The following is a 23118-nucleotide window of genomic DNA, read 5'->3' on the forward strand; positions in this document are numbered from 1 at the left end:
CAGGGGACGCAGACCCAAGCCCCGAGGTATATAGAGAAGTGGGGGACTTGGAGGAAGGGCAAGCAGGAGGGGGCAACAGGGGAGGGTCTCTCATACTTTCTGAGAAATCAGGGCGATCAGCTAGTTAGCTCAAGTGCCCGTACAAATGCACAGAGCCTGGGAAACCGGCAGGAAGACCGGGAAGTCCTTGCAGCCGGTACCAAGCGGGGTGCCCCAAGGTTGGTCCTGGGGTCAGTTTTGTTCAATGTCTGCATTGCCGACCTGGACGATGGGATGCAGTGCACCCTCACCAAGTCTGCAGAGGACCCAGAGATGGGGGGAACAGTAGATACACTGGGGCGTAAGGCTGCGTCTGCCGCCTCAAAGAGTCCAGCGACCCCCTTCAAATAACGGGAAAACGCAACGTGACCATGGGCTCTCCCTGGATGACCGCTGACATGAAAATCAGAGAACATGAGGGTGGGAGGGAGCTCAGGGGGTCACATTCAGTCCACCCCCTGCTCACAGCAGGACCAGCCCCAACTACATCATCCCAGCCAAGACTTCGTCTACCTGGGTCTTAAAAACCTCCAAGGTTACAGATTCCCTGGAGGCTTTTAAGACCCAAGTCAGACCTGACCGCCTGCTCCCCAATGCAAAGAGATTTGGAGGATGAGGAGAAGGAAGGAGGAAGATTGAGGGAAATGTGGTCTGATAACTTTAACCACCAAACAGTCATAGCTCATTGCTTCCAATTATATCCGGCATAACTCGGCATTTCCACAAAGCTGAACAGGTTTCAGAAGGTCAACTAATTTTGTTCACGATAAATCTAACGGATATGGGATTACTCCACTAATTTTCACAGGGCCAGGGACTGATGTGCATTATATTCAGCACACTGCTCTTGACATATGTGTCCAGCAACTTATTAGGAAAGAGATATGAGGATAATGAGTTAACACAGTGGGGAGGGTAAAGGGAGGCACGGTGAAGACTGTGACCCAGTTAGACTAACAGATAAGAGTTAAATAAATATATAGCTACTGGGTTTAGCAATAAATAACACACTTGGACCAATTCGGGCCTGCTGTGACTTCACAGATGCCCCTGGACCAGGGCTGATTTGAATCACGTATAGCTCCAAGCAGCCGCTATGTATTCAGCCCTGTTCTCGTGACCTCTATATTATCTAATACCTGCTTTCACCCGTAAGCAGCATTAGCATTGTAAATATGCCAGTGATATTAATAATGAATGCTTTAATGTTTACAGAGTGCCTTTTATCCCCGTGAATTCCAGCACGTTTTCCAGGTTCGTACGACAAAACCATCCAAGTCCCTTTGGCCGCTGTTAAAATGCAGTCACCGCAGCAGAGAAGTAGGGCAGCTGGCCGTGCAGGGGACTCTCAGGGCCACTCCTTTTGCAGGTTGACCAGACACTTGCGCTAGCTTTGCCCATGTTTTAGCATCCCATATCTTGTGGGCAGACAGGCCCTCGTGTCGGGACCCTACAGGCGTTTGGTGAGCCAAGGAAAATGAGCTGCGCTGCTTGAAACCCCGTCCTCTGCTCCTGGCCTATGGCTCTCGGAGCATCCTTCTGCTGTTTCCAGCCACCCGGGAGAAAGGCATTTTGCATGGCCTTAAAAGCCTCAGACTCAGGGATGCACGGCCTGCAGCTAAGAGTAGCCGCGGTGCAGCCGGCTTTTAAAAGCAACCAAGAAGTTTTAAGATCTCGGTGGGTAAATTCCCTGACAGGATAGTTAAAGGATAGCACAGGAGGAGAAATGGGAGAGGAGATCACAAGGGCTGCCGCAGCGGTGTGGTCCCTTCTGCAGTAGAGGCACGGATAAAATGCATGCATTGTGGTTTGCTAGCCCAGAATAATTACTCGGTGCCCATGAGACGGCTTCAAAAGTAGCCCCTTTTTCGCCTCTTCATGCATGTGTCCGTTGGCCAAATACTTCAAGGCTGCAGATCCTGAATGAGGCCCCTGGAGACCCAACCCACGGAGGCTCAGGGTCAGGGCCCCACTGTTTTCTGTGGAAGTTGTGGCATTGCAGCACCTCTGGAAACCGGATCATTTCTTTAAGAGCCTAATATTAACTCAGCTGTGGCAATGGGGCAGGATTTCCTGATCAGACGTCAGGTGCCCGGGAAGTGCCAAGTGTTGGTGCCGAGGCAATGTGCAAGACAGAGCAATAGCCCACGGCCTGCAGCGGGTCAGGGGCTGGTGCGGGTCTTGCTGGCTCTGCACTCGCTGCCTGCTCCTTCCCGTTCCCTGTGAGCTCACGTGACATTGTCATTTTGCTTGCTGAAAGCAGATGTAAAGAATTGCTCGGGCTCCGGGAGGGGGGTCAGAATATCTGATCGTGATTTTCGAGGCAGCCGATCAAAAGCCTCGTGCATTTGGCATGGGGCAACTTCTCCAGCATTCACACATGGGTCGGTGTATTTAATGCCGTAAGGAGTCCCTCGCTCCGGCTCTGGGTTAACCAAAAGCCCCCAGCGACAGGCCTGGCATTCATCTTGGCTCTACCGAAGAGTCACATAGGAGCCCGCCCCTGAGCTTTCAATGGGAAACGGAGAGGAAATATATGACTAGCCCCCAAATTTAGGGTGGGGCTCACTTGCACCAGAATGCAAATCCTCTGACCCCAAAGGATGGGGACCAGGGGCAGATTTGGCTGGATGGCTATTCAGGAAACGTCTTCTTTCTTTGTGCCGCGGGCATTCGGGATTTGTCAAGGGTCAAATCCGTGCCTTTGGGGAAATCCAGCAAAAGCAGCCCCCGGACGTTGAGACTGGAGTGATGCCCAGGGCTCTCCTGTCCTCAGGGGTGGATTTTGTTCTTGCTGGGTTACCTGAAGCACGCCGAGTGCCCCAAGAGATGTGGGGGGGAAAGAGGCAGCGCTTGCAAGAGAGCATGTGCCATGACACGGGGAACGTGAAACCTGCTGATTAACTATGGGAACACGACCGACCTGCTCTAGTTCTCCGGGGTTTCTGTAGCTAGTTACTGACTGCTAAGCCATCGCGCTGTCAGGCAGAGATATTCGGCGTCGGTGGGGGCAGCGGCACCCCTCGGCAAGCTGGGCCAGTGCTCAATCGCTATTTCCATATGTATTCACATACCATGTGCCTGCCCCCCCCGCAAACTGTTCAGCGCTTCCTTGTTTAAGATGCCCCCCACTCCCAAATTACAGAGGCTGATTTTCATGGGGAGAAAAGGTACGTGTGGTACGTGGATGAATAAGTTATGTGTTAAAAGCCTACTACTCCTAATCGGTCATGGACAGCTTCGGCCAGCACAAGCGGCAAAGGCTTGGGCTGCAGTGATGAAGATGCCCTAGTTTGATGCTTCCCTTTCTGCGACCCATCCCAGAGGCTGGTATATCACCAGGTCACTCTCTCAAAGAAGGAGCAGAAAGGTCTAGGGTAAAAACAGACTATAAGCACCGGGCCAAATTGTTTCCTAAGTTCGCCCCTTTCTGCACCGCAGAGAGGTGGTGAGCAGAGCAGCCCCCATCCGGGCAGCATCTCAGCCTGGTCTTTTTGCTCCCAAGCATCTCATACAGGGCTCATGCGCTCCTGCTAATTACAGCCGGGAGGTGCTTGCGCCTGGTACAAACGGCGAGCTTCGCGCAGTCGGAGCGATCGTCCCAAATCTTCCGGCACCATTACGGGGAAAAGAAAAGCGTTCACAATGGAGCGGCTAATGAATCGAGTTACAAACACGGTATCTGAGCTGTGGCAATGCTTTGCTGCCACACAATGACCGGTTCAGCTGCGCCACCGAACGCACAGCCCTCCTGTCCCCAGGACACGACTCCAGCGCCAGCCAAAAAATGGGCTGGACTTCTGGAACTTGAAAATCCCTCCGCACGTTATTCAGGCCAGCTTCTCGCTGGGAACAAAAAATGCATAAAAAATTGAATGGAAGTAGCGCCCGTATTTGCTCTGAGCATAAAGTAGCCCCTTCCGCCAGCGTCTCCGAGGCCCGCGTGACTCGCTCCTCGGCGGCTAGCACGACGCGCTCGTGGCGATGCAGCCTCCCGGAGCCAATCCCCCGTCTCTGTCATTAGGCATTAGAAGCCATTTTATCAGAGGTTAATTGCTGTGGACACGTTACATATGGCCAGGAACAGGAAGACGGCATGTTGCTTTACAGTGACTGACAGTTTTTTATCACGAACCATCTGGTTGAGATTCTCTAAATGTCAACTCAAATTAGTCTAATGAACGCAACTGCATAGATTTCACTGATTCCTCTCTTCTGAGCCGGAGAACGCGATGGGGCACCAGGAGAAGAGGGGGGCTATTTATTTACTTGGGCATCCTGTCTTCTCTCTGCTCGCATGTGGGGTGGAAGTCACTTAAAGGCTCCACAGGGATTATTGGTCCATACGTCGAACGGGCCGATAGCGCACGGAGTCGGTGCACGCGTCCAACCCAGGTTTCTACCGACGCACAAAAGCTGCTCAGTCCCTACAGAGGGTTGATCTGAAATGTCTGCAGACTACGTGTACCACTGGATAGCAAGACAACCATTTGGGTGTGTGTCATAGGCCCTATATTGCTGATGGCCAACAGCGATGCAACGTCAGCCAAGGAGGCACAGGCCTATGCATTTGGAAAGCAAGGGCTGCACAGCCGATCTGTCGGGCTAGGCTTAGTAACAGCTGCAAAATCCTTAGGTTGCCACAGTTTTGCTGCACGCCTCGTAAGACGGAAAGGGATTAAAAAAGGATACTGTGCTATCCGAAAGCTTGCTGGAAACATCAGCCTGCCTCCAAGTGGGAAAGAGATCAACTCGAACCAAAAGACTCTGCCTACCATAAGATGGGAGGCAGCCCTGGGCTCTCACTCAGCAAACAGCACTGGGCGACGTCTGCTGACCTAATGGCAGCTTAGATGACCAAATGGAAATAAAATTGCACCCTTAATGCTGAAGCCAGCTGCGCGCTTGCAAAAATACCTAGATGAGCTGACGGAGGAACATTGCATTTGGTTGTGACAGCGGGGAAAGTAAAGAATAGCATCATTTTCTAGCGCGCAGGGGGTCCTTAGGACCATTCACTGTCACTTTACAGACGTTATGGCTTTCCCAAGGAGATCGGCCACTCTTTAATTGTGCAACAAAACTACCCACCCTGTTTCAAAAATAGCAGAGGTGATCACATGGCATCTCCTGTTGCTTCATGTCCGTCTCAGCCTTCCCTAAGGTGGGGAAGAAAGTCATCACAAAGCGAAAGGGCTTGACTCTGCTCCGGGATACAGGGTTAGTAGCTGCCACTGCTGGGGGTGTTTTTTGATTCGTTTTGTGTTCCCGTAATGGATAAAGCTACTGCTATTTCCCTAAATACCAAGGCAATCCATTATGTGGCTGTCACAGGTGCACTGTACTGTAGCAATATGCTATATTGCTTCTTCTCACCAGCCCACTTTATTAATGACAGCAAATTGTAACAGCATTCACACTCAACCGAAGACGCGAGTTAGTACTTCACAGGGGACAGAAGCAGCAGATTGAGAGCTCAAGGTGAAGTGTATGGGCCTTGAAAATGTACCATTTGTACCTGGAAATATAGATCACAGGTCATTGCGGGTCATTATAGGGTACCTTCCTGGCAACAGATTAGGTGCTGTGCTCTGATTTTTTTCCCCCGCAGTGCCACATTTGCAGGGGATTTTCATAGATAGTTTCAGAGATGTTAGGGGCTGGAAGGGACCTTACAGATCATCAGCACTTGGGCAAGAAAGACTTCTTGGGTCAGATGACCCCAGCAAGGTGGGTGTCAAGACACTATTGGAAGAGAAAGCTAATGTTTTGCTAAAGCTAAAATGTTGTTCCAGCCAGGAAGTATTTGTTTCTGAGTTGGCCACTAATTTTGGGCACCCAACTGGAGGTAGGTTGGTCCAGGTTTCATGAGGTAGCCACCACCCAGAGGTCTCCTTGGGTGGATGGAAAAAGTCCAGTTAGCCAAATGTAGAGCAGACTTTTGAGATCCACCTCCCCCCCATAAGAGCACCTTTGTGAGCATTTGTGGTTGTCTGCATGTAGTTACCTTAAAGGTAGAGAAGTGACATTTTAAAAAAATCAATGCAAACTACTTAAGTAGCTTAGCCTTGTTCGTTAATAATATTCTAGCAAGTCTGTGCTACGTTTTACATGATTTGCCCTGCAGAGCGAGGAATAGTTGATATTTCATGACATTATAGGTTGTATCAGAGACCTTACTGCAAATATAATTGCCTGCACTTCAGCTTCCCATTACTCGAGGAGGAATTTGTATCCGGGATGGCCAAGTTAAATAGGTGAAGTATAATAGGAGTATTAACGGTAATAAATATTGATAAGGTGTCTTCATGATCAAAGGGATATAAATGTCTTTCTCAGGCTCATTGGGCTAGCAGTCTTGGAAATGTTTCATCCTTAAGCGATCACATAGCTGTAAGTACAGCAAAGGAGCAAATAGGAACCGGGCCAGAAGATCCATTCTCATTATAGCTTGTACCAATGGCACGAATCATTTCAGAAACTCCTCGTGGAGCCGCGCGCATCTTTAGAGGGAGGGAATCCAGGAGATCATGACATGGAGTTGTGTTTGGTTCGGAAACGAATATTCAAGTCGTGGCCCTGGCCGCCTGCTCTGTGCAGAAAGCCTGTGAATGCTGCCCAGTGTCAAACAGAGCTCCGGCATGCCTCTTCTTGGCAGAGAAATGGATGATGGTGCTGCCTTTCTGTGACACGCTCGGGCACTAATGGAAATAATGATCGGGAAGACACAAAAGCTGCCTCTGCCGCCCTGCTCGGTAAAGAAACAGAAGCTCTGATAACTCAGCATCCCTCGTAAAATAACTGTCCTGTCAGGTGCTGTAAATTAGGTTCTCAGAGATGATAAGCACATCAGAAGCGGTGCAATAAGTCACCGTCGCAAAGGCACTGTCAGCGGTGTGTGAAATCAGGAGTGGGCAAATGGAGACTGCATGTTTCAGAGGGACTGGAGGAGGTTTTTCTGATGTCCCCCGTCATACGCAAAGACCGCTCTGGGATACCTGGATCACAGGGACACACAAAGACTGGGACTGCTGGTATTGGCACTAGTTTTTTGGCAGGCTGAGTAAAAGCATTGATCCACTGCAGTGCTTCCCTATCCGCTGGAGTACACGGGCAGCATCAAACACAGAAACCCACGTGAATCTGTGGCTTTCAGTCTTTTTTCATCCTTTCAATTAGGCATCCCGGGTGAGCATTATAAATGAATAGAGGCCGCGCAGTCCTAGGAGGGGAGCAGAGGTTATTTGCAGAGCGACAGTCCTAGCACAGGCTCTAGTTAGAGCACAGGGGCCAAATCCATGCTAAGTTCCCCTTACACCAATGTGCACCAGAGGAAGCCCACCGAGCACAACGGAGACGTGACATAACGCAAGCCAGATCTGGGTCTGTGCAGCCGTGCTGGTGAACAAGACCCTTTCCTTGCGAGAGACCCCTGAGCATGTTCACGTACGCGACCCCCCAGGGCAGACTAGACCTTGAGCCTCTGCCAGCTCTTCTCCTGGCAAAGTTTGCTCTGCTATTGTTACCCCGGTTAAAGTTCCCCAGAGGAGACGTGGATTTTTGTAAGCGCTGCTTGCAAACAGCCTAAAGGTAGAAGGATTGTTTGAGTCCAAGGGCCGGGAGTCGTTAGGAGATGGAAATGAGCAATGGAAAATTCAGGCTGAATATCTAGGAGAAAAAATCCCTCCTGGTGAGATCTGTCGGATGCTGAAATTTGTTTCCCAGCCAAAGTAGGGCAACTGGAATCGATAAAGCCAAGGGAAACATGCTCCAAGCAGGAGAAGCAACAAATCAGGGTTAAATTCGGGGCTCATTGATAGCAAAACTCTCACTGACAGCGGTCGGGAAACCCAAAGCTTTGCTACGGGTCGGTGCCTTTGCCCTGCAGTGAGGGCACGCTGCTCATCACGCTTTCCCCCCGACCCCACAAGAACTTACCTCTGTCCTCTTCCTTCTCTCGCACGTTTCTGCCTTTGAGAGCCCTGCTCCAGGTCCCACCATAATCCCCCACCTTGCTCCTCTCAGAGGTATCTTTGGACGTGCTCTTGAACCAGGGCCCGAATCTCCTGGCCGGGTTCAGAGACTCGGGCGCCTCCTTGAATCCCCGGCTGAGCTGAAGCACCCCGAGGTCCTGGAGTTCAGTCCTTTCGCTGGTGCCTTCTATAGGGTTGGGCTCATTCTCGGAGACGGTCGGCTCCCCCGTAAACCCAGAGTGCAGGAACACCAGGCTCCCTGCCGTCAGGTAGAGAGCAATCAAGGTGAAGAAGCGAACGGGTTTCCGACGAAAATAACGCTGGAACTTTACCAATAGTTTGGCCATATCGCCTTCATTCCTTGCTTGGATGTTGGGTGGGAAGTTGCAAAGCAAAGGCAGTGATTGTGATATTGCGACTGTAGCTGCAATGTCCGAGACCAGGCTGGGAATGACGGCTATACGGCAAGTGGAGAAGGAAGGACAATGGCTTTCTGTCAAACCCTCTATGGTGCTGTTGCAACGGATGGAGTATCCTTCCCGGATTTACTTTGGGTAGGAGGCTGTAGCTGCGAAGGTAAAATGAGGCGGGCGGTCTCGAACTCCTACAAAAATATCTCCGAACTCTCTCAAGTCCCAGGTGGCTGGGGAAGGAGTTGAAAGTATATTTTTCAGTTCCTGTTTTTGTGCTCAGAAAAAGAGGTATTTCTCAAAATGTATCACGGTTGCTTCTGCTTGGCTCCACTTATTCGTCTCCTGCTAAAGTTTCTAAGGGGTGCCCTGGAGACTCCATTGATGGAGGGATCATGTTAAGAAAATCGAGTGTTTGAAGGCGATTTGAAAGCTGATCAGCTGACCCAGCTCCCCTCGCTGGCTTTCTCAGCTTTCAGCTCCTTGGCGCAGGTTCTTGCAAGCATTTCTCTAATGGAAATGGCACTGTCTCCTTTTCAGCCAAAGAACGAAAGGTCCCTGGATGCTTGTCCAGGTATGAAATGCTGACTGGACCCCTTTGTTCAGTGTATATCCATTCATTGCAGTCTCAGGATAAGAGACCTCTACCTGCAAGTCAAAGGGAAAAGAAATCATTAGAAAAAGTGTGCTGTCGAGCGTTAAGACGGGAACAGGCTGTAGGGTCAGAAACCCTGCACACCCTCCCCCCGCCCTTGAAGAAAGTTGGGTCACAGCTGAGATACAACACCAGTTCTGTTCTTTACTTTGTAAGCTGAGTACGTTGGTACAGCAGCCAAGGACACTCTCCTGTGGAAATCTGGGGCTGCCTAGGGATCTGTTGGTATGATGTGCACCCTAGGGTCATTTGAAATGTCCTGGGGTAGAACTCGGAGCCTCCTATTCTCTTGAAGTAAAAGCACACGTCTCACCTCCTACTGACTCTCCACTGGCCTGGCCCATGGTCCAGCATGGAGGAACCCCCTTAAACTGTGCTTGTTATGATGGTAGGTCATTATGAAAAAACAGTGGCCTCATCCTATTCATATCTTTAGGACCCTGCATCAGAGGGATGAACTAGCTGGTTCACTTAAAAGCAGAAGTGACCCAAACCTTTGCCTAGAATGGACCCTGAACTTGGTTGGGGTTTGTTAAGGTTCCAATAATTTTCCACTCATTGTTTCTTCACCATGAGGGTCCCTGCACAACTGGTTTCAGAGGGCACTTGTACATATGACAATGTCATGATGTGCACGTGATGAAAATTTCCCTTTGTGTGGCTTAGTGGCATCACATATGACACGTACCTGAGCTTTGTGGGTTTTAAATGAGTTTGCATCGTTGCAAATTAAACTAAACTATCCCAATGTAGTTTAGTTTGCAATGTTGCAATTTGGAACGTTGCAGCCATCAGTCAGCTCGTCCCCTGGCCACGGGAGAGGTGAGCAGGCTACATAGAAAAAAGGGATCAGGTCCCTCAATCCATTTCCCTTCAGCAGGCTCCTGTAGCCAGCAAGACACCTGGGGCCACCTGAGAATGGGCTGGCTTGCCCCTGGGGCAGCAGAGGAAGGTGGTAGGAGGATGACTGGGTTTGCTGGCAGCCAGAGGCTGCCAGAGGTGGCAGGGATAGTGCATGGGGTGCTGAAAGCCTGGGTGGGCTCAAGGAAGGATTGGATAGGGTGCCTCCAAGCTGGGGCAACACTGAGACAGCTAACAGCCCACCCAAGCTTCCAGCACCCCATGCATTTTCCCCCTCCCTTCTCCAGCCACCAGCAAACCCAGCTGTCCTCCTGCTGCCTTCCCGTGCTACCCCAGGGGCAAGCCAGCCCATTCCTGGGTGGCTCTAGGTATCCTGCCAGCTGCAGGAGCCTGCTGAAGGCAGAAGCAGCAAGAGGCCCGATTCTTTTTTCCACAGAGCCTGCCTGCCTCCCCCATGGCTGGAGGGCAAGCTGACAGACTAATGGTACAGCTTAATAGCCCCCCAGCTGCAGGAGAGGTGGGAAGACTGCCAAAAAAAAAGGATCAGGCCCCTCATCACTTCTGCCTTCAGCAGCACTTGCAGCCTCCAGAACCATCATATATACAGTGACAGTGGTTGAAATGGTGAGGTTTCAGTTAAAAACTCGTCGTTTCAATTTAGGGGGCTTAGAATGCTGCAACCCAAAGGACTAAACCTCTGTCACATGTACAAGCACCCAGCGAGAGCTAAAGATGGTGAATACCAGAGTCACAGCTATTTCTCATGGACTACTTAACCCAGTTCAGCCTGGCCCAGATGGCTGCCTGAAGCACTTTTTAAATATGGGTCTTTCCCTTTTAAACTTACTCTGCCTGAGTTTAAATGAGAAGTAAATGATGCAAATTCCTCCCCTACACAGTGATTCAGCACCTACAATCTTCTATGTCTTCCAGCCAATCTGAGAGAGCCCAAATAAAGTGAGGTCAGTCACCGGCATTGTTTCCAATTAATGTTTTTCCAATGAACATACACTCCTTAGTTGTGTTCACTTAAGAAAGGCATAGATTTTACATTCAGGGTTTCCTCCCACAGCCAAAAGTAATATGCAGCAGAGGCTTTAGACTGCCGCAATCCCTATTATCTGAAATCTCAGTGTTGGACCTGGGTGCAGCCTTGCTTTTCCCATCTGAGAAACAGTCACAAAAAAAAAAATCTTTCCCATTCCAAAGGTCAAAACCTCAATTTTATACGAGTCGACAATCCAACCCAAGCATCAATGCGGGTCAATTGAAATGCTTCATTTTGATTTTCACCTTCGTATGTTTTAAACATTTTTGCTCTCACTAGCTCAAACCTTGACACAACGAGTTACATTTAGATCAAAAGGTGGGATATTTCCTTTTGAGGCTATCTAAATAGGGACATCTCAACAATTTAAAAACTCTTCTCCCCCAGCCCAAAAAAACTCCAAGACATGTCGGTACCAATCTTTTCTGTCAAACAATTTGAGTTTCTTGCAAAAACAATTCTAGAAGATCTTTTGCTCCATATGCCTCTATGGGAGCATCTACACATGCACATTTACTGCTCAGTAACCTAAGTTGCTACGCAATAATTGAAAATTACTGCACAGTACAGGGGCATGTCTACACATGCACGCCTGAACTGCACAATAGCTATGGTGATTTATGCCAATTTGGGCCTGATTAGTTACTGCACAGTAATGCGTGTGTAGATGCGTTACTGCACAGTAACACTGTGTGTGTGGACTGACTTGAAACTAACTTTACTCCCAAGTCAGTCCAAACACAGCATTGCTTCACTTTAATGCCTGTATGTATACATGCCAGCCCTAATCCACTTACTGCACAGTAATTCACTGCACAGTAAATTTAATGTGCAGTAAATGCATGTGTAGATGCGTTCTATTATTATGAACCTCACAAACTCTTGTAAGGTCAAAGGAAAGCTCAGAAGGCTGGCTATGTCTATCAGCCCATTGAGCTCGCTTGGTTAAAGCACACCTGTCTCCTAGAGTCAACACCACACAAGAAAATGTGGCTGCATCGCATCCAGATGCCTTCATAGCTGGGTTGGCTGGGGGCACCCTTTGGCACAAGTCCTCATGGTTTCTAGAGTAGTGGCAGGATGCCTTAACATCCCCGCCACGGGTAATTATGGATGGGGAAATGGAGGTGTGCAGGTGAAATGACTCACCCTAGGTGATTTGGCTGGGGTGATATGACCGCAGCACCCATTCCTGCCCGGGGTAGGGGGTCAGACCTGATGATCCTTCCGACCCTAAGCACTATGAAACTATGAAATTATGAAGATCACGCAGAGTCTGGGCCACAGGTGGAAAGAGAGATGCAATCCCCTGGCTTCTGCTTCTGTGCTTTAGCCACAAAACCAGGCTTCCTCCCAGGACCGGCCAAACCAGCTGAAAATAAAACCATTGTTGTGTTCCTCCCCGGGGAACGGCTCTTGCTCTGTATCTCCCTGGCAAGGCTTGTTCTGGGGCATAAAGGCAGCTGTTTGAATTCCTGCGGGATACCATGTCCAGCTGCCGATCCTACCAGCTTGCTCCTACAAAGAGGGCTGAGTTTGCAAACTCTCTTGGCTCCCCCAGTAGCACCAAGCACAGGTGGAAGCTGTACTGTGCATCAGGGATACCCCCGCAGTGACACAGCCCACAGGACTGAACCACCCACCTGCTTCAGCCCAGAAGCTGATCTCCATTTTCCAGGCAATTTTTTTTCAGAAAAAAGTGCCCCTTCTTTAAAGGGAGTTTGGCCCTTGAGTCCTGTTGATTTCAATGGGACTTGGGTATCTAATTTTTGGAAAATCAGCCAGGAGCAATTAACTGTCTGAACTATGCATGAATGAGCTGATGGGCAAGTCTCTATTCCCACCTGCTGACCTGCCAACAACCCAAAGACGTGCCTCATCAGTAGGATGCCTAGGGAGCAAGGGGCGGGGCTGTGAGATGTGCTGTGCTGCCCAGAGTACCAGCGCAGAAGGGCAACTGCCATGTAATCTTGGAAGGGCCAAGCCGGGCTTCATGACCGGCAGTGGAGTTTGCAAAGGTGAAGGTTTTATGTCATTTTAGGGCCGTTTCATTTCTAGGAAAGTTCAACTGAAGTTTCCTAGCAGGGGGAGAACAGCCCTTGAGCACAGGCATGACAGTATATACAGACGCACAGACACAACCGGACAAACAGGCACACATGCAACCCCAAGGCTTGCAGCCTATTGCACCTTTGTCTCATCCTCCATCCCCCTCCACTCCTTCATCCCACACTCCCTCTGTACCAGCTATTCCTCCTGCTGCTTTAGCAATCAGTTCTCTGCTGTTTTTCCCATTTCCTCTCTCGTTTTCCCCCCGCTCTCTCTGAAGACGGATGCCAATGCGGGGAAAGCCATGAGGTTGGGACGCGTCTGAAATGAAGCAAAGCAAGCCCTCCCTTCCTCCACTGCAGGTGGGAAATGAGGTCTGTGCAGAGACCTCAGACTGCCCCTCCTCACCTCCCTGTCACACTTCCCTCCGGGCCCCAGCAAATTCCTGGAAAGCAGATTTACATCTAGGTCATCAAAGGGGCATCAGTGATGCTCCTGCATGGACCAAAGGCACAGTCCTGTGTTTGGCTGCTAATCCGGATTCATATTTAATGAGCTAGGAACTCTTTGGTTGCACAGCGGCTCCGGGGGAAATGTCACAGTTAATCATAGCGTTGTCCTAACAGGAGAAATCTAATAAAGACACAGCCTGCAGTGGTCCTTTGGATTTGATTTTCTGTTCATTGCCTCTTTCAGGCTGGGAAGCGATGGCATCCTAAAGGTTCAATTCCTACAGCATAACTGTTTGTCCTTCAGCTCCCAAGTCCTCCACTGCTGCAAAGGCCCAAAGCACTGGCTGTTCCCGGGCTGAACGCCTGTTGTGCGGCTGGCTGTGAATGCAGGGGACTGGATTCAAAGACCCCACGGACCCCCCCCTCCCTATGTGCCATATACTTGGTATGGCGGCAAGGGGACCTCAGGAGTTCTCCGTGTCCTCCAGGCAGTGCATTGCTGCTTTAAAGGGGCTTTAGGAATAGGACCAAGCTAGGAAAATCACACTTGTGACTCCCAGAGGTCAAATCCTCCCACCAGTCCCTCACCCAAGTCAGAGGGCCAAAAATGACCGTGCACGATAAGTACGTGCGTGTCCAACTGCCCAAGTGCATGCACAACCCCCCGGGGAGACTTGGACTTCAAAGATGTTGGTGCTGCCTCAGCTAAGGTAGAAGCTGATCGGGTTGTAAGGCCAACCCTAAAGCTAGCTCCTCGGCTGCAACTGCGCCCGGCCACAAAGCTGACCATAAAGGAGACGCGCGCTTGCCCTTCTGTGGCTGGGGGCAGCTCGAGCCCTTGTGGTCTCCCAGGTGGGCCCGAGGAACGCTAGGTGATGGAGACACACATGCATGCCCCTTGGCCGTCATATTCCAGCTCTGTGGTTGTCCGTGTCGGGCGCTCCCGTGCATACAAATAGCCGGTGCAGATACACCGGCCAGGGGACGAGCCACAGCATCGGTCAGACACCGATTTCCAGCGCGGAGTCTCCCCGCGGCGCACGGGACACGGCTCTTCAGTCTGACTCATTAGTGCATTGGCGCCTCTGGATGAGACATAGCGGATGGCTTTAATTGTCGCTACACAGTCTGGAGGACCCCCCTTCCCCTGCCTACTAATCAGCTGCACATTCCCGTGTGCTTAAATTCGTGGCTGCTCACTGCAGCCTCCCAGCTGACTCGACGAGGAAGACCAAGGGCCATTTTGGGGCATAACCAAGCCTCCCTCTTCTCTCCCCGAGTTTGCAGCCAGGGCTGGGAATCGATCAGTGGCACCTTGCAGGGCCATCTCCTCCCAGCAGTACAGCTCTCGGCGTACCCACCCAGCAAGAGCCGAGCCGTCTCCATCGGCTGGCGGATGGGCTGGAACATGCTGCGCCTGTCCGTGAGCGGTCGCGCGGTGGCGGTGGCCCTTACCTCTGTCTTTCACACCAGTTTGCAGCATATCCAAGAGCTTTGGGCTGCGGCTGGGGAGATAGGGCTCAGGACAGAGCAAGAGCCCATTAAAAATGCTTGACGGTTGCAGATCGCTACTGTAGATGCCTGGGACCCTCAGCCACTCCCTCGCCTTTCAAATACAGACTGAGGCAGCGCTGTGGAGATGCATGAAGGACCCCCCCAACGGGGGCTTCATTGCTCACGGGCACTGGGTTTTGTCTAGAGCGGAGCGACACTCCTGTCAACCCTGCCACCCGCACCTGGGGTTGCAAGGAGACTGTGGCAAAGGTGGGCAGACAAGACAAGCAGAGAAATGCCGGAGGACGGTACCTCCCAGCGCACACTGTGTACGACCGGTAGTATTAATATTTTAGCGCTACTCCGTTTACCAAACAATGTGGATACCGAGTCTCGTTGGCGTTCATGAGAGATGAGTTTGCACCCGGCTTTGGACGCGGGTGGAAGGCCGCCAGTTGACCACGTCAGCCCCGTTGGCCTGCCTCATCCACGCCAGGCTGATGAGCCGGTCAGGCTCAGACAGACATCTGACTGCCTTCATTTAAAAAGGGGAAAAAAAGCTACTCATCTTCCATTCCCTCGCCCCTGCTGACCCACTGGGTAACGCTCCCCTCCCGCTCCATTCATTCAACCACTGAGCAGCACTTCCCGAGCAAGATTTGTACGACGAGATGCAAGCTGTAGCGCTCAGCTTCGCTCACAATGATAGTCGCTATGAATATCATTTCTCTAAGGAGTCTGCTTTGCAGCTGCATAAGCTATTCATAGCACCGGGGGCTAGAAATCAACCTCGGCCCATCAGCTGCTTGGGTACCCATCGTATTTCTGCGTGGAGGAATGAAAGCCCATTGCAAACCTAATCCGCCAGTGCAACGGGGACCCAAACCGGAGCGGGGCCAGGAAGGGAAAATGGGGGGACAGAGTAGTGACTAGCCAAATGCACTTTCCTCAAGGCCTAAATTTCACGCCCCTGCCCTCACCCCCTCGTGGCTCAGCTGGCAGCAAGTTCACCCCTGCAACAAGAGCGATGACCTTCGGGGCCTGGAGCTCTGTACCCATCTGGACTTAGATTTGTCCCTTTCCTCCTGCAGCAGAAAGGGTTACTATACAGCACCATAGCTCCACACTGGAAACCAGGGGACAGCCTCGCTGCTGGGGTACCCCATGAGGGTCTGGAGTTGCTCATCATGGCCTCACCCTACGTGGCGTCATTTGGAGGGGCTATTTTTACTGCCCAGCCACGAGTGCATTCTCGTTTGCATTAAGTACCTTCAAAGGGCAGCTGCAAGTTGCACGAGGACTATGCGGTGGCGGCCGTACAAGAGGTTTAATCTCTATGAAGCCACATCTCTTAGCGCACCTTCCACGCCAGCTTGCTGACAGAGCGCCCGGCGCCTCTCTGCATACCTACTGGCTCATTTTCCATAGCTACGTAATTTTTACTCAATATCGGCTCTCGAGGAGCGCAGAATGTACCGTCTGCCGTTCTCTCGCGGCTTTTCTTTCTAATTTATCTCCCGTCTCCTTCCCAAACCTGACTAGACGAGCTGAGCTATTTCTTTCTGTCTCTCTTGTTGGGTTTTTTTAACACACTGAAAGCGTTTTCTGGATTCTTTACTTCTCAAATGTCTCTCCTAGTCCATTGGGACTCTTTCTATCCTCAGATTTGAAAAGCAGTGAAGATTACTGCTGTTCCCAGGAGCTCAGAAATGTGCTAGATTTCCTCAAGAAGAGATCAATGAAAAGTCAGTCCTCTCCTCTCTTTTGTGACTTGGCGACCTGCAAGCATTAGAAGTTTTGATGGCCTTTCGGTTCCCGGCGATGGCTTAGCTTTTACAATCGACTCCATTTCCATCCGGTACCAAGCCTGAAGAAGCAGACTCCCAGGGAGGGAGAGTTGCTAATGGCAGATGGAGATTTCCTCTCCAGGCTACCAGCTTTGAATCCAGCCCTTGGAAGCAAGACTCATAGAGTAAGTGCCACCTCTCCGGTGCCCCCTGTGAAATGGGTTGATGCCTTGAGCCCGGTTGCTGATGCAAAGTGGATTGGTTCGAGCTGACCTTGCACCGAGTTGACTTGGCATCTTGGCTGTGTTTAGTAGTTCCCTCAGAGAGATCTGCAGCTACGTGGAGACCACCTCTAATTAGTGCAGCTCTTGCTGTTTCCTAAGCCTCGCAGAATCACAGACAACGAGGGTGGGACGGGACCTCAGGAGGTCACGTCTAGCCCAACTCCCTACTCAAAGCAGGACCAGCCCCAACTACAAGGCTTTGTCTAGCCAGGTCTTGAACTCCTCCAAGGATGGAGATGTCACCACCTCTCTGGGGAGCTCCAGTGCTTCACCACCCCCCTCAAGAGAAAGTTTTTCCTAATATCCAACCTAAACTTCTCTTGCTGCAAGTTGAGCCCATTGCTCCTTGCTCTGTCATCTGCCCCCACTGAGACCAGTCCAGCTCCATCCTCTTTTGAACCCTTCTTCAGGGAGTTGAAGGCTGCTATTCAACGCCCCCCCCCCTCCGTCTTCTCTTTGTCACACTAAATAAACCCAGTTCCTAAGCCTCTCCTCATCAGTCATGCCCTCCAGCTCTCAAACCATTCTCACTGCCCACCCCTGGACTCTCTCCAACCTGTTCACATCCCTTCTGTAGTGGGGGCCCACAACTGGACACAGGACTCCAGATGCAGCCTCTGAAATAGGTACCATAGCAGTGCACGCCCATAGTGGCAGCTTATGCCCAAGACAAGCGGATGGTGCATCTCAGCCTGCACATGGGCGGGACAGCGATTTGGGGGACTCAATGATCAAGGTCAAAAGACTATCCTCGCGACCCATGAGGTGAGGGTGATTAAGGCCAGTTGAGGCTGCACTGATTAGGGCAGTGCTTGATACAAGTCTCTGGTACACAGGAAAGTTAGGGCTGGAAAGGACCTCCTGAGGTCTTCTGCTCTGCTCAAGGAAGGACCAAGCCCTGGCTCACCCATCTCAGCTGAGTGAGCTGTAGTAGGACTGACTGTCTCTGCCCCCTGCCCCATGCATCCCGAGCGGGGCGGAGCGTCACCCAAGGACCCCGCGAGGATGCTCCTGTCCTTCCTGCTGCCTGGACGATGAGACGCTCCTCGGTGCCCGGGAGGGGAGCCGCTTTGGCGCTCCTTTCCATAACTCGTCATTCAGCTGCACCTCTGAGAACCACGCTGACCTACTGAGGAGCAAGGGGCAAGTTCGTATCACCCTTCGCATGACCAAATCCTGGCCTCGCACAGTCTGAGGGCACTGACTTCAGCGGAGAGGCTCCAGAGTGACTCCGGAGTAAGCCAGCAGGAGCAAGTACTGGCCTGAGCAAGCGAGAGGAATACCCCATTTATCACTCCCAGCAGCCTGCCCGGGAAGAAACCACCCTTTAGTATCGCACACGCCTGTTTCCACCTTGCCCCACAAGTACCTCCCTGGAGTCACCTCCCTGCCACCCCGAGAGGAGGCCCAAGCCCAGGGTCTATGCAAGACGGCCTGTACTGAGAGGCATGCTCCTTGCATTAGCAAGACATGATTCCCCCAGCCTTGATGCTAGCGTGTTCCCGGAATAGGGAGTATCTAGCATTAGCGTCAAGGCGCTGAAGGGTGGTTCGGCATTTTGCATTCGACTCAGACCAGAAATGCTCTATCCTAGCTTCTGGCCAGAAAGGGGCACTGTGCTGGAGATGATGTGGGGCTCCAGGGCTTGGAGCCACCGGAGTTGTCAGACGAGGCTACTGACGCTGCAAGGAACCAGCGACCCTGTTATCCCGTGGACGTGCGCGACCATTATGCACGGCACGAATGCACGCCCGCAGACACGGTGCTTGGTTGCTCGCCTTCCTGCCTGTTAGGAAGGCTGTGATTTCCCACCACAGCTAGCCCCGGATGCCTGGAAATTGCAGATTTAAGTTTGGCGTGTCTGCTTTCAGAACAGGAATACAGCTCTGTCAGCTTTAACACTTCCAAAAGCTGTTTATGCAACTGTGAATCATTTTCCTCTTGAATGTGTACAAACAGAGCGAGGGGGGTCGGGTTTGAGGAATGCAGCAGGAAGCCTTTTGATCATTGCCTGAATTCAGCGCTTCCCTTTTTGAGGGCGTTGCTCCCCTGCCCCTCCTTTTAAAAGTGAATGTCCTTGCTGTAGGCACGGGCCAGACCGATGACCTGAGAGCATGAGCTTGGGTCAGTAGGCAAAGACCAGTGGGCGACAATGCACGACTTGGAGCACTGCACTGGGCCGAACTGAAAGCAGCTGAGACCGTGCCGTCTGCTTCTTCCTCGTCTCTCCTGATAAATGGAGCATTTACAGCACAAACTCCTTAACCGGCCAGGTCTTCACTAAGCAAGGGCAGCATCACTGCAGGGTCTGGTATCAGAGTGAGGTCACTTGTGTGAACTGAGGGACAGGAACATCCCATAGGCTCAGTTCCCATTGACTTTCAATGGGCCTCAGCTCCTAAATCACTTGGCACCTACTTTTGAACACTAAAGCAACATAGATGACTTAAAATGAGCAAACTGATGTAGATATGCTCCAGACCTCACTAACGATCCCGCAGCCACCTCCTTCCTTTAACTAATGCTCTCCAGGGGTCTGGCCCTCACCCCACAGTGGTGAAAATCAGAAGTTGCTCTACTGATCTCCACGACGTTGTACCCTTGTCCCACCTGAGACCAGGCCCTGTTAACCCATCACTCTACTCCCTGGGCAGTCCCGTGACCCCCCTCCTCCGCTCCCAAGCCTTTCTGGGACCCTAGTTTGCCACCTGTCATCTACCCATCAATTTTTTTATTTTAAGAAAGGAGCAGAAAATAAATGAGGCGACGAAGCGCCCTTATTTTAATGGCCTCTAACACTCCGCCATCTGTCTTGGGTTGATTAAATGAAAAATAGTGGTGCAACATACGGCGTGAATTATAAATAAATATTTTAATTCTGTTTCCCAGAGTAATTATTTAAGAAAAGAAAAGAAAAAAGAAAAGAAAACCTCATGCTCTGCAGTGCGACTATGGTGGCAACCAGCGCCAAGCCTGCAACGGAGCCAGGAGAATTAGGCTGGTGCGAGCTCGCTGCTCGGCAAGCTTCCTCGGGGGTGTCTCCTACTCGCCGTTCCCTCTGCCCAGGGGCTGCGAGGGGTGGCCTCAGATGTGATGCCCCTGAGTCTCATGGAGAGGAGCATGCCTCAGAGAGAGGCCTTGAAGGGTCTTCTCCCTTGAGGGCCCTACCTCAGGCTCGCAGGAGGGTCGACCTGGATAAGAGCTGCGCAAATGGGACAGGGGCTTATCTCCTCTCTGCCAGCGCCTGTCCTAGCAGCCCAGCCAAGGTGAACTGGACAATAGTTTCCTCCCCACTTCTTCAGCCTCGCAATGTACTACACGGCATCAGCAAGCAGCTCTGCTCCCTGCAAGGGCCTCCCGCCCTGCCAGACAAGCTGGCTCCCTCCCAGACCGGTGCTGCCAGCTGCCCCCGCATTTTAACAGTATAATCCCCTCTCATTTCCCCCACTGCACACGCACTATAACTGCTGTGAGAGAGGGGATGCTTACGACCCCACGCAACGTGTGTTGGGGGGAAGAGCGAGCGAGGGCCAAGTGCCAGCAATGTCCCCCTGGGGAAAACGCAGAGCCCTGCCCACCCCATCATCTTATTTAGCCACGCCAGTGCTTACAAGATCAAAGGACAGGCTGGCAGATGTGAGATGGGCCCAGACCCTCCGGACTCATCCCACAAAAGAGAGACGGAGGGAGGAATGAGAGCCAGCCAGGCTGGATAAGGGCCCCTCGTCTGAGTGTCAGAGGAGAAGGAAGCGTTGCTTTCCCACCACGCCGACTTTAGCGCCAAATTGGTCCTGAATGCAGACGGGAAAGCTGCTGATGGTTAAAACAGCTGGGGGTTTTCCTGGCAGCATCAGGACTTGTCATGTGTGCGTGTGTGTGCATGCACACACTTACGGCTGTGCACCACTCAGCTTTCCCGGCTGGAATCAGACCTGCATTGCTGCGTGCCATAAGCCCAATACTGCCAAAGTCTATAGTGAATCTCCATTCAGCTGAAAAGGCAGGTGGGAGGGGGCTGCGATGTTCTTTTGGACCAGTATCCCGTGACTTTTATCCCCACTGCTTGCAGAAAACGCCAGTGACCTCAGCCACGGCCCAGCCTTGACGCCTGGATTTTCTCCTGGCTTCCCTTATTTCTGCTGGGCTCTGACAGGGAGGCAGAGAGTAGAAAGAGGGGGCTTAAATTACCATCATTAAGCCATCTGGAGCTCATCCTTCTCCATCACGAACTGCTGAGTCTCAGGTCAATTACTGCACATTTGCATATATTCCATTAATACTTCTGCTAATTGTCTTGAGGAGATAATGTGCCCGTCTTATTGTTCCCTCGCTGGCGCGTGTTTACAAACAGGATGGAAGGGAGGCAGAGCTGAATAGCGCCGTTCCCCTCCCGATCCTGCGGCTTTGGAGCAAGATATAACTCAGTAATGATCTCAGCCACTCTCTTCTTTTCTGCTCTCTGCTCTCCCCCCTGCCCCAGCCAGTGGCCCCCCACCCCAAACTAGCCCCAGCGCTTCCAATTACATTTCGACGAGCTGGGAAGCTCTGCTTTATGTGGTTGCCAGGGGGAACGGTGACATCTTTCAACTTTGATTTCTGCTGCTCACGGGTGAAAAACGGACCTAAATGGAAAGCAAGCTGGATCAGGCCCGTGCGCGGGAAGTCACCCCCAGGATAGCGAGACAGCACGTCAAGGGGCTGCAGGAGATCCTTTCCGGTCTTGGTGCGGGGTGTTGGGGGTGGCAGCTTTAGGGGTACACCTTCCCAGGCACAGAACGAAGGCAGGGCACTGTATAGCAGATTTCATAGACGCTAGGCCTGGAAGGGACTGTGACGATCAGCCAGGGGTAGGAAGCAGGACGGGCTTGCTACAGATGAGATGCAGCGTGAGACAGAGCTCTTGCAAGCTCCCTGACCAGCCCTCTATCCTTTGAGGCTCTGTCATCAGTTGTAGGATGATACTTTTCTTGCACTGTGGTGTTGCCATCCATGTCCCGGTGCCTTGCAAGAAAAAAATAGGAATGACCTATTGGGACCCTGCCAGGTCCTAGGGAGAGGTCAAGGCCAGGGAACAAGAAAGAGATGGGTCCCGCGATGTAGCCCTGGATTCAGGTGTCCAGGACCTAGCATCAGGCAGATGAGAATAATCACAGGCTTAGGGCCAGGACATGTTGGGCAGACTCCTGCTGCTTGTCTGAAAGCCCCTCCAGTGGCTGAGTGGCTTTCTGCATGGCATGGACTAACGAGGATCAAGGATAGTAGCCAGTCAGCCACAGGCATGTACAGAGGAGTACTACCAGGGGGGCATAGTGCTGATCAGAGGAGGCCACCAAGATGCTGAGGTCTCCACAGGAATTGTCTATAAGGGCATAGCTTTGCTTAAGTTTCAGTCCTGACTATGTCCACTGAAGTCGGTGACTATTAGGGGCGCCTGTACACATCATGGGTTTTAATCCTCGTTAAATTAAATAGGTTTATAACATTTAAACTTGCTTATTTTGGCGCGTCACATCTGTGTTTACATGCACTAGGTTTTCAAATGAATTAAGCCATGTCCCTGGCTGGCACCACAGGAGAGCAGGACAGTCCAGTACTGCTGCCCCTGGCCCAGGCCCCCCTACACACCCCATGCCTGTGCCCTGCAGATTCTGGTTGCTAATGTAACACTTGCTAGTACGATGGTTTGTGAGATCATAGAAGGAAGGATGGTAGATTGACAGTCTTGGTGGGGAAATGCCCCCAAAACACAGGAATTGAGGGTTAGGGTAGATGACCCTTGAAGTCCCTCATGGTTTTAGCAGGATCAGCCCATTCTTCCCCAAATGTTGCCCTGTTTAGTTATGAAACCTGCCCCTCTAGCCAGCTCTTGAGCTGCCGCATAAATATCCCTGCCACAAAGACGCTTTGCCCTTCTCTTGCCTGCGGTGCAATTCCTGCAGACTCGCAATAAACAGGCCTAGCCCAGGAAGAGAAAAACAGCACCCTCGGGTATCACGGAAACTTCACAAAGAATCTCAGTGCGAGTGGGTTAATCACTGCGAAAGGAAGCAATCCTAGGTGGGAATT

General features: G+C 51.6%; 1 protein-coding gene across 3 annotated transcripts in view; it reads right to left on the reverse strand.

Annotated features, from left to right (window-relative positions):
* WSCD2 (WSC domain sialate O sulfotransferase 2) overlaps positions 1 to 23118 on the reverse strand; it is a 100956-nt gene that overhangs the window by 53146 nt on the left and 24692 nt on the right. For 2 of the 3 annotated variants that reach the window (XM_090063634.1, XM_090063632.1), the window contains exon 2: positions 7978 to 9070. In XM_090063634.1, coding sequence (XP_089919760.1) covers positions 7978 to 8359 — 382 coding nt within the window. In that variant the 5' untranslated portion in view covers positions 8360 to 9070. Of the gene's footprint in view, positions 1 to 7977; positions 9071 to 10785; positions 10804 to 23118 lie in introns of those variants that run through there. The other variant, XM_090063633.1, reaches the window with a different exon arrangement.

This window comes from Crocodylus siamensis, chromosome 9 (assembly GCF_052110815.1).
Source record: "Crocodylus siamensis isolate JL-2025a chromosome 9, ASM5211081v1, whole genome shotgun sequence".
NCBI classification, from domain to species: domain Eukaryota; kingdom Metazoa; phylum Chordata; order Crocodylia; family Crocodylidae; genus Crocodylus; species Crocodylus siamensis.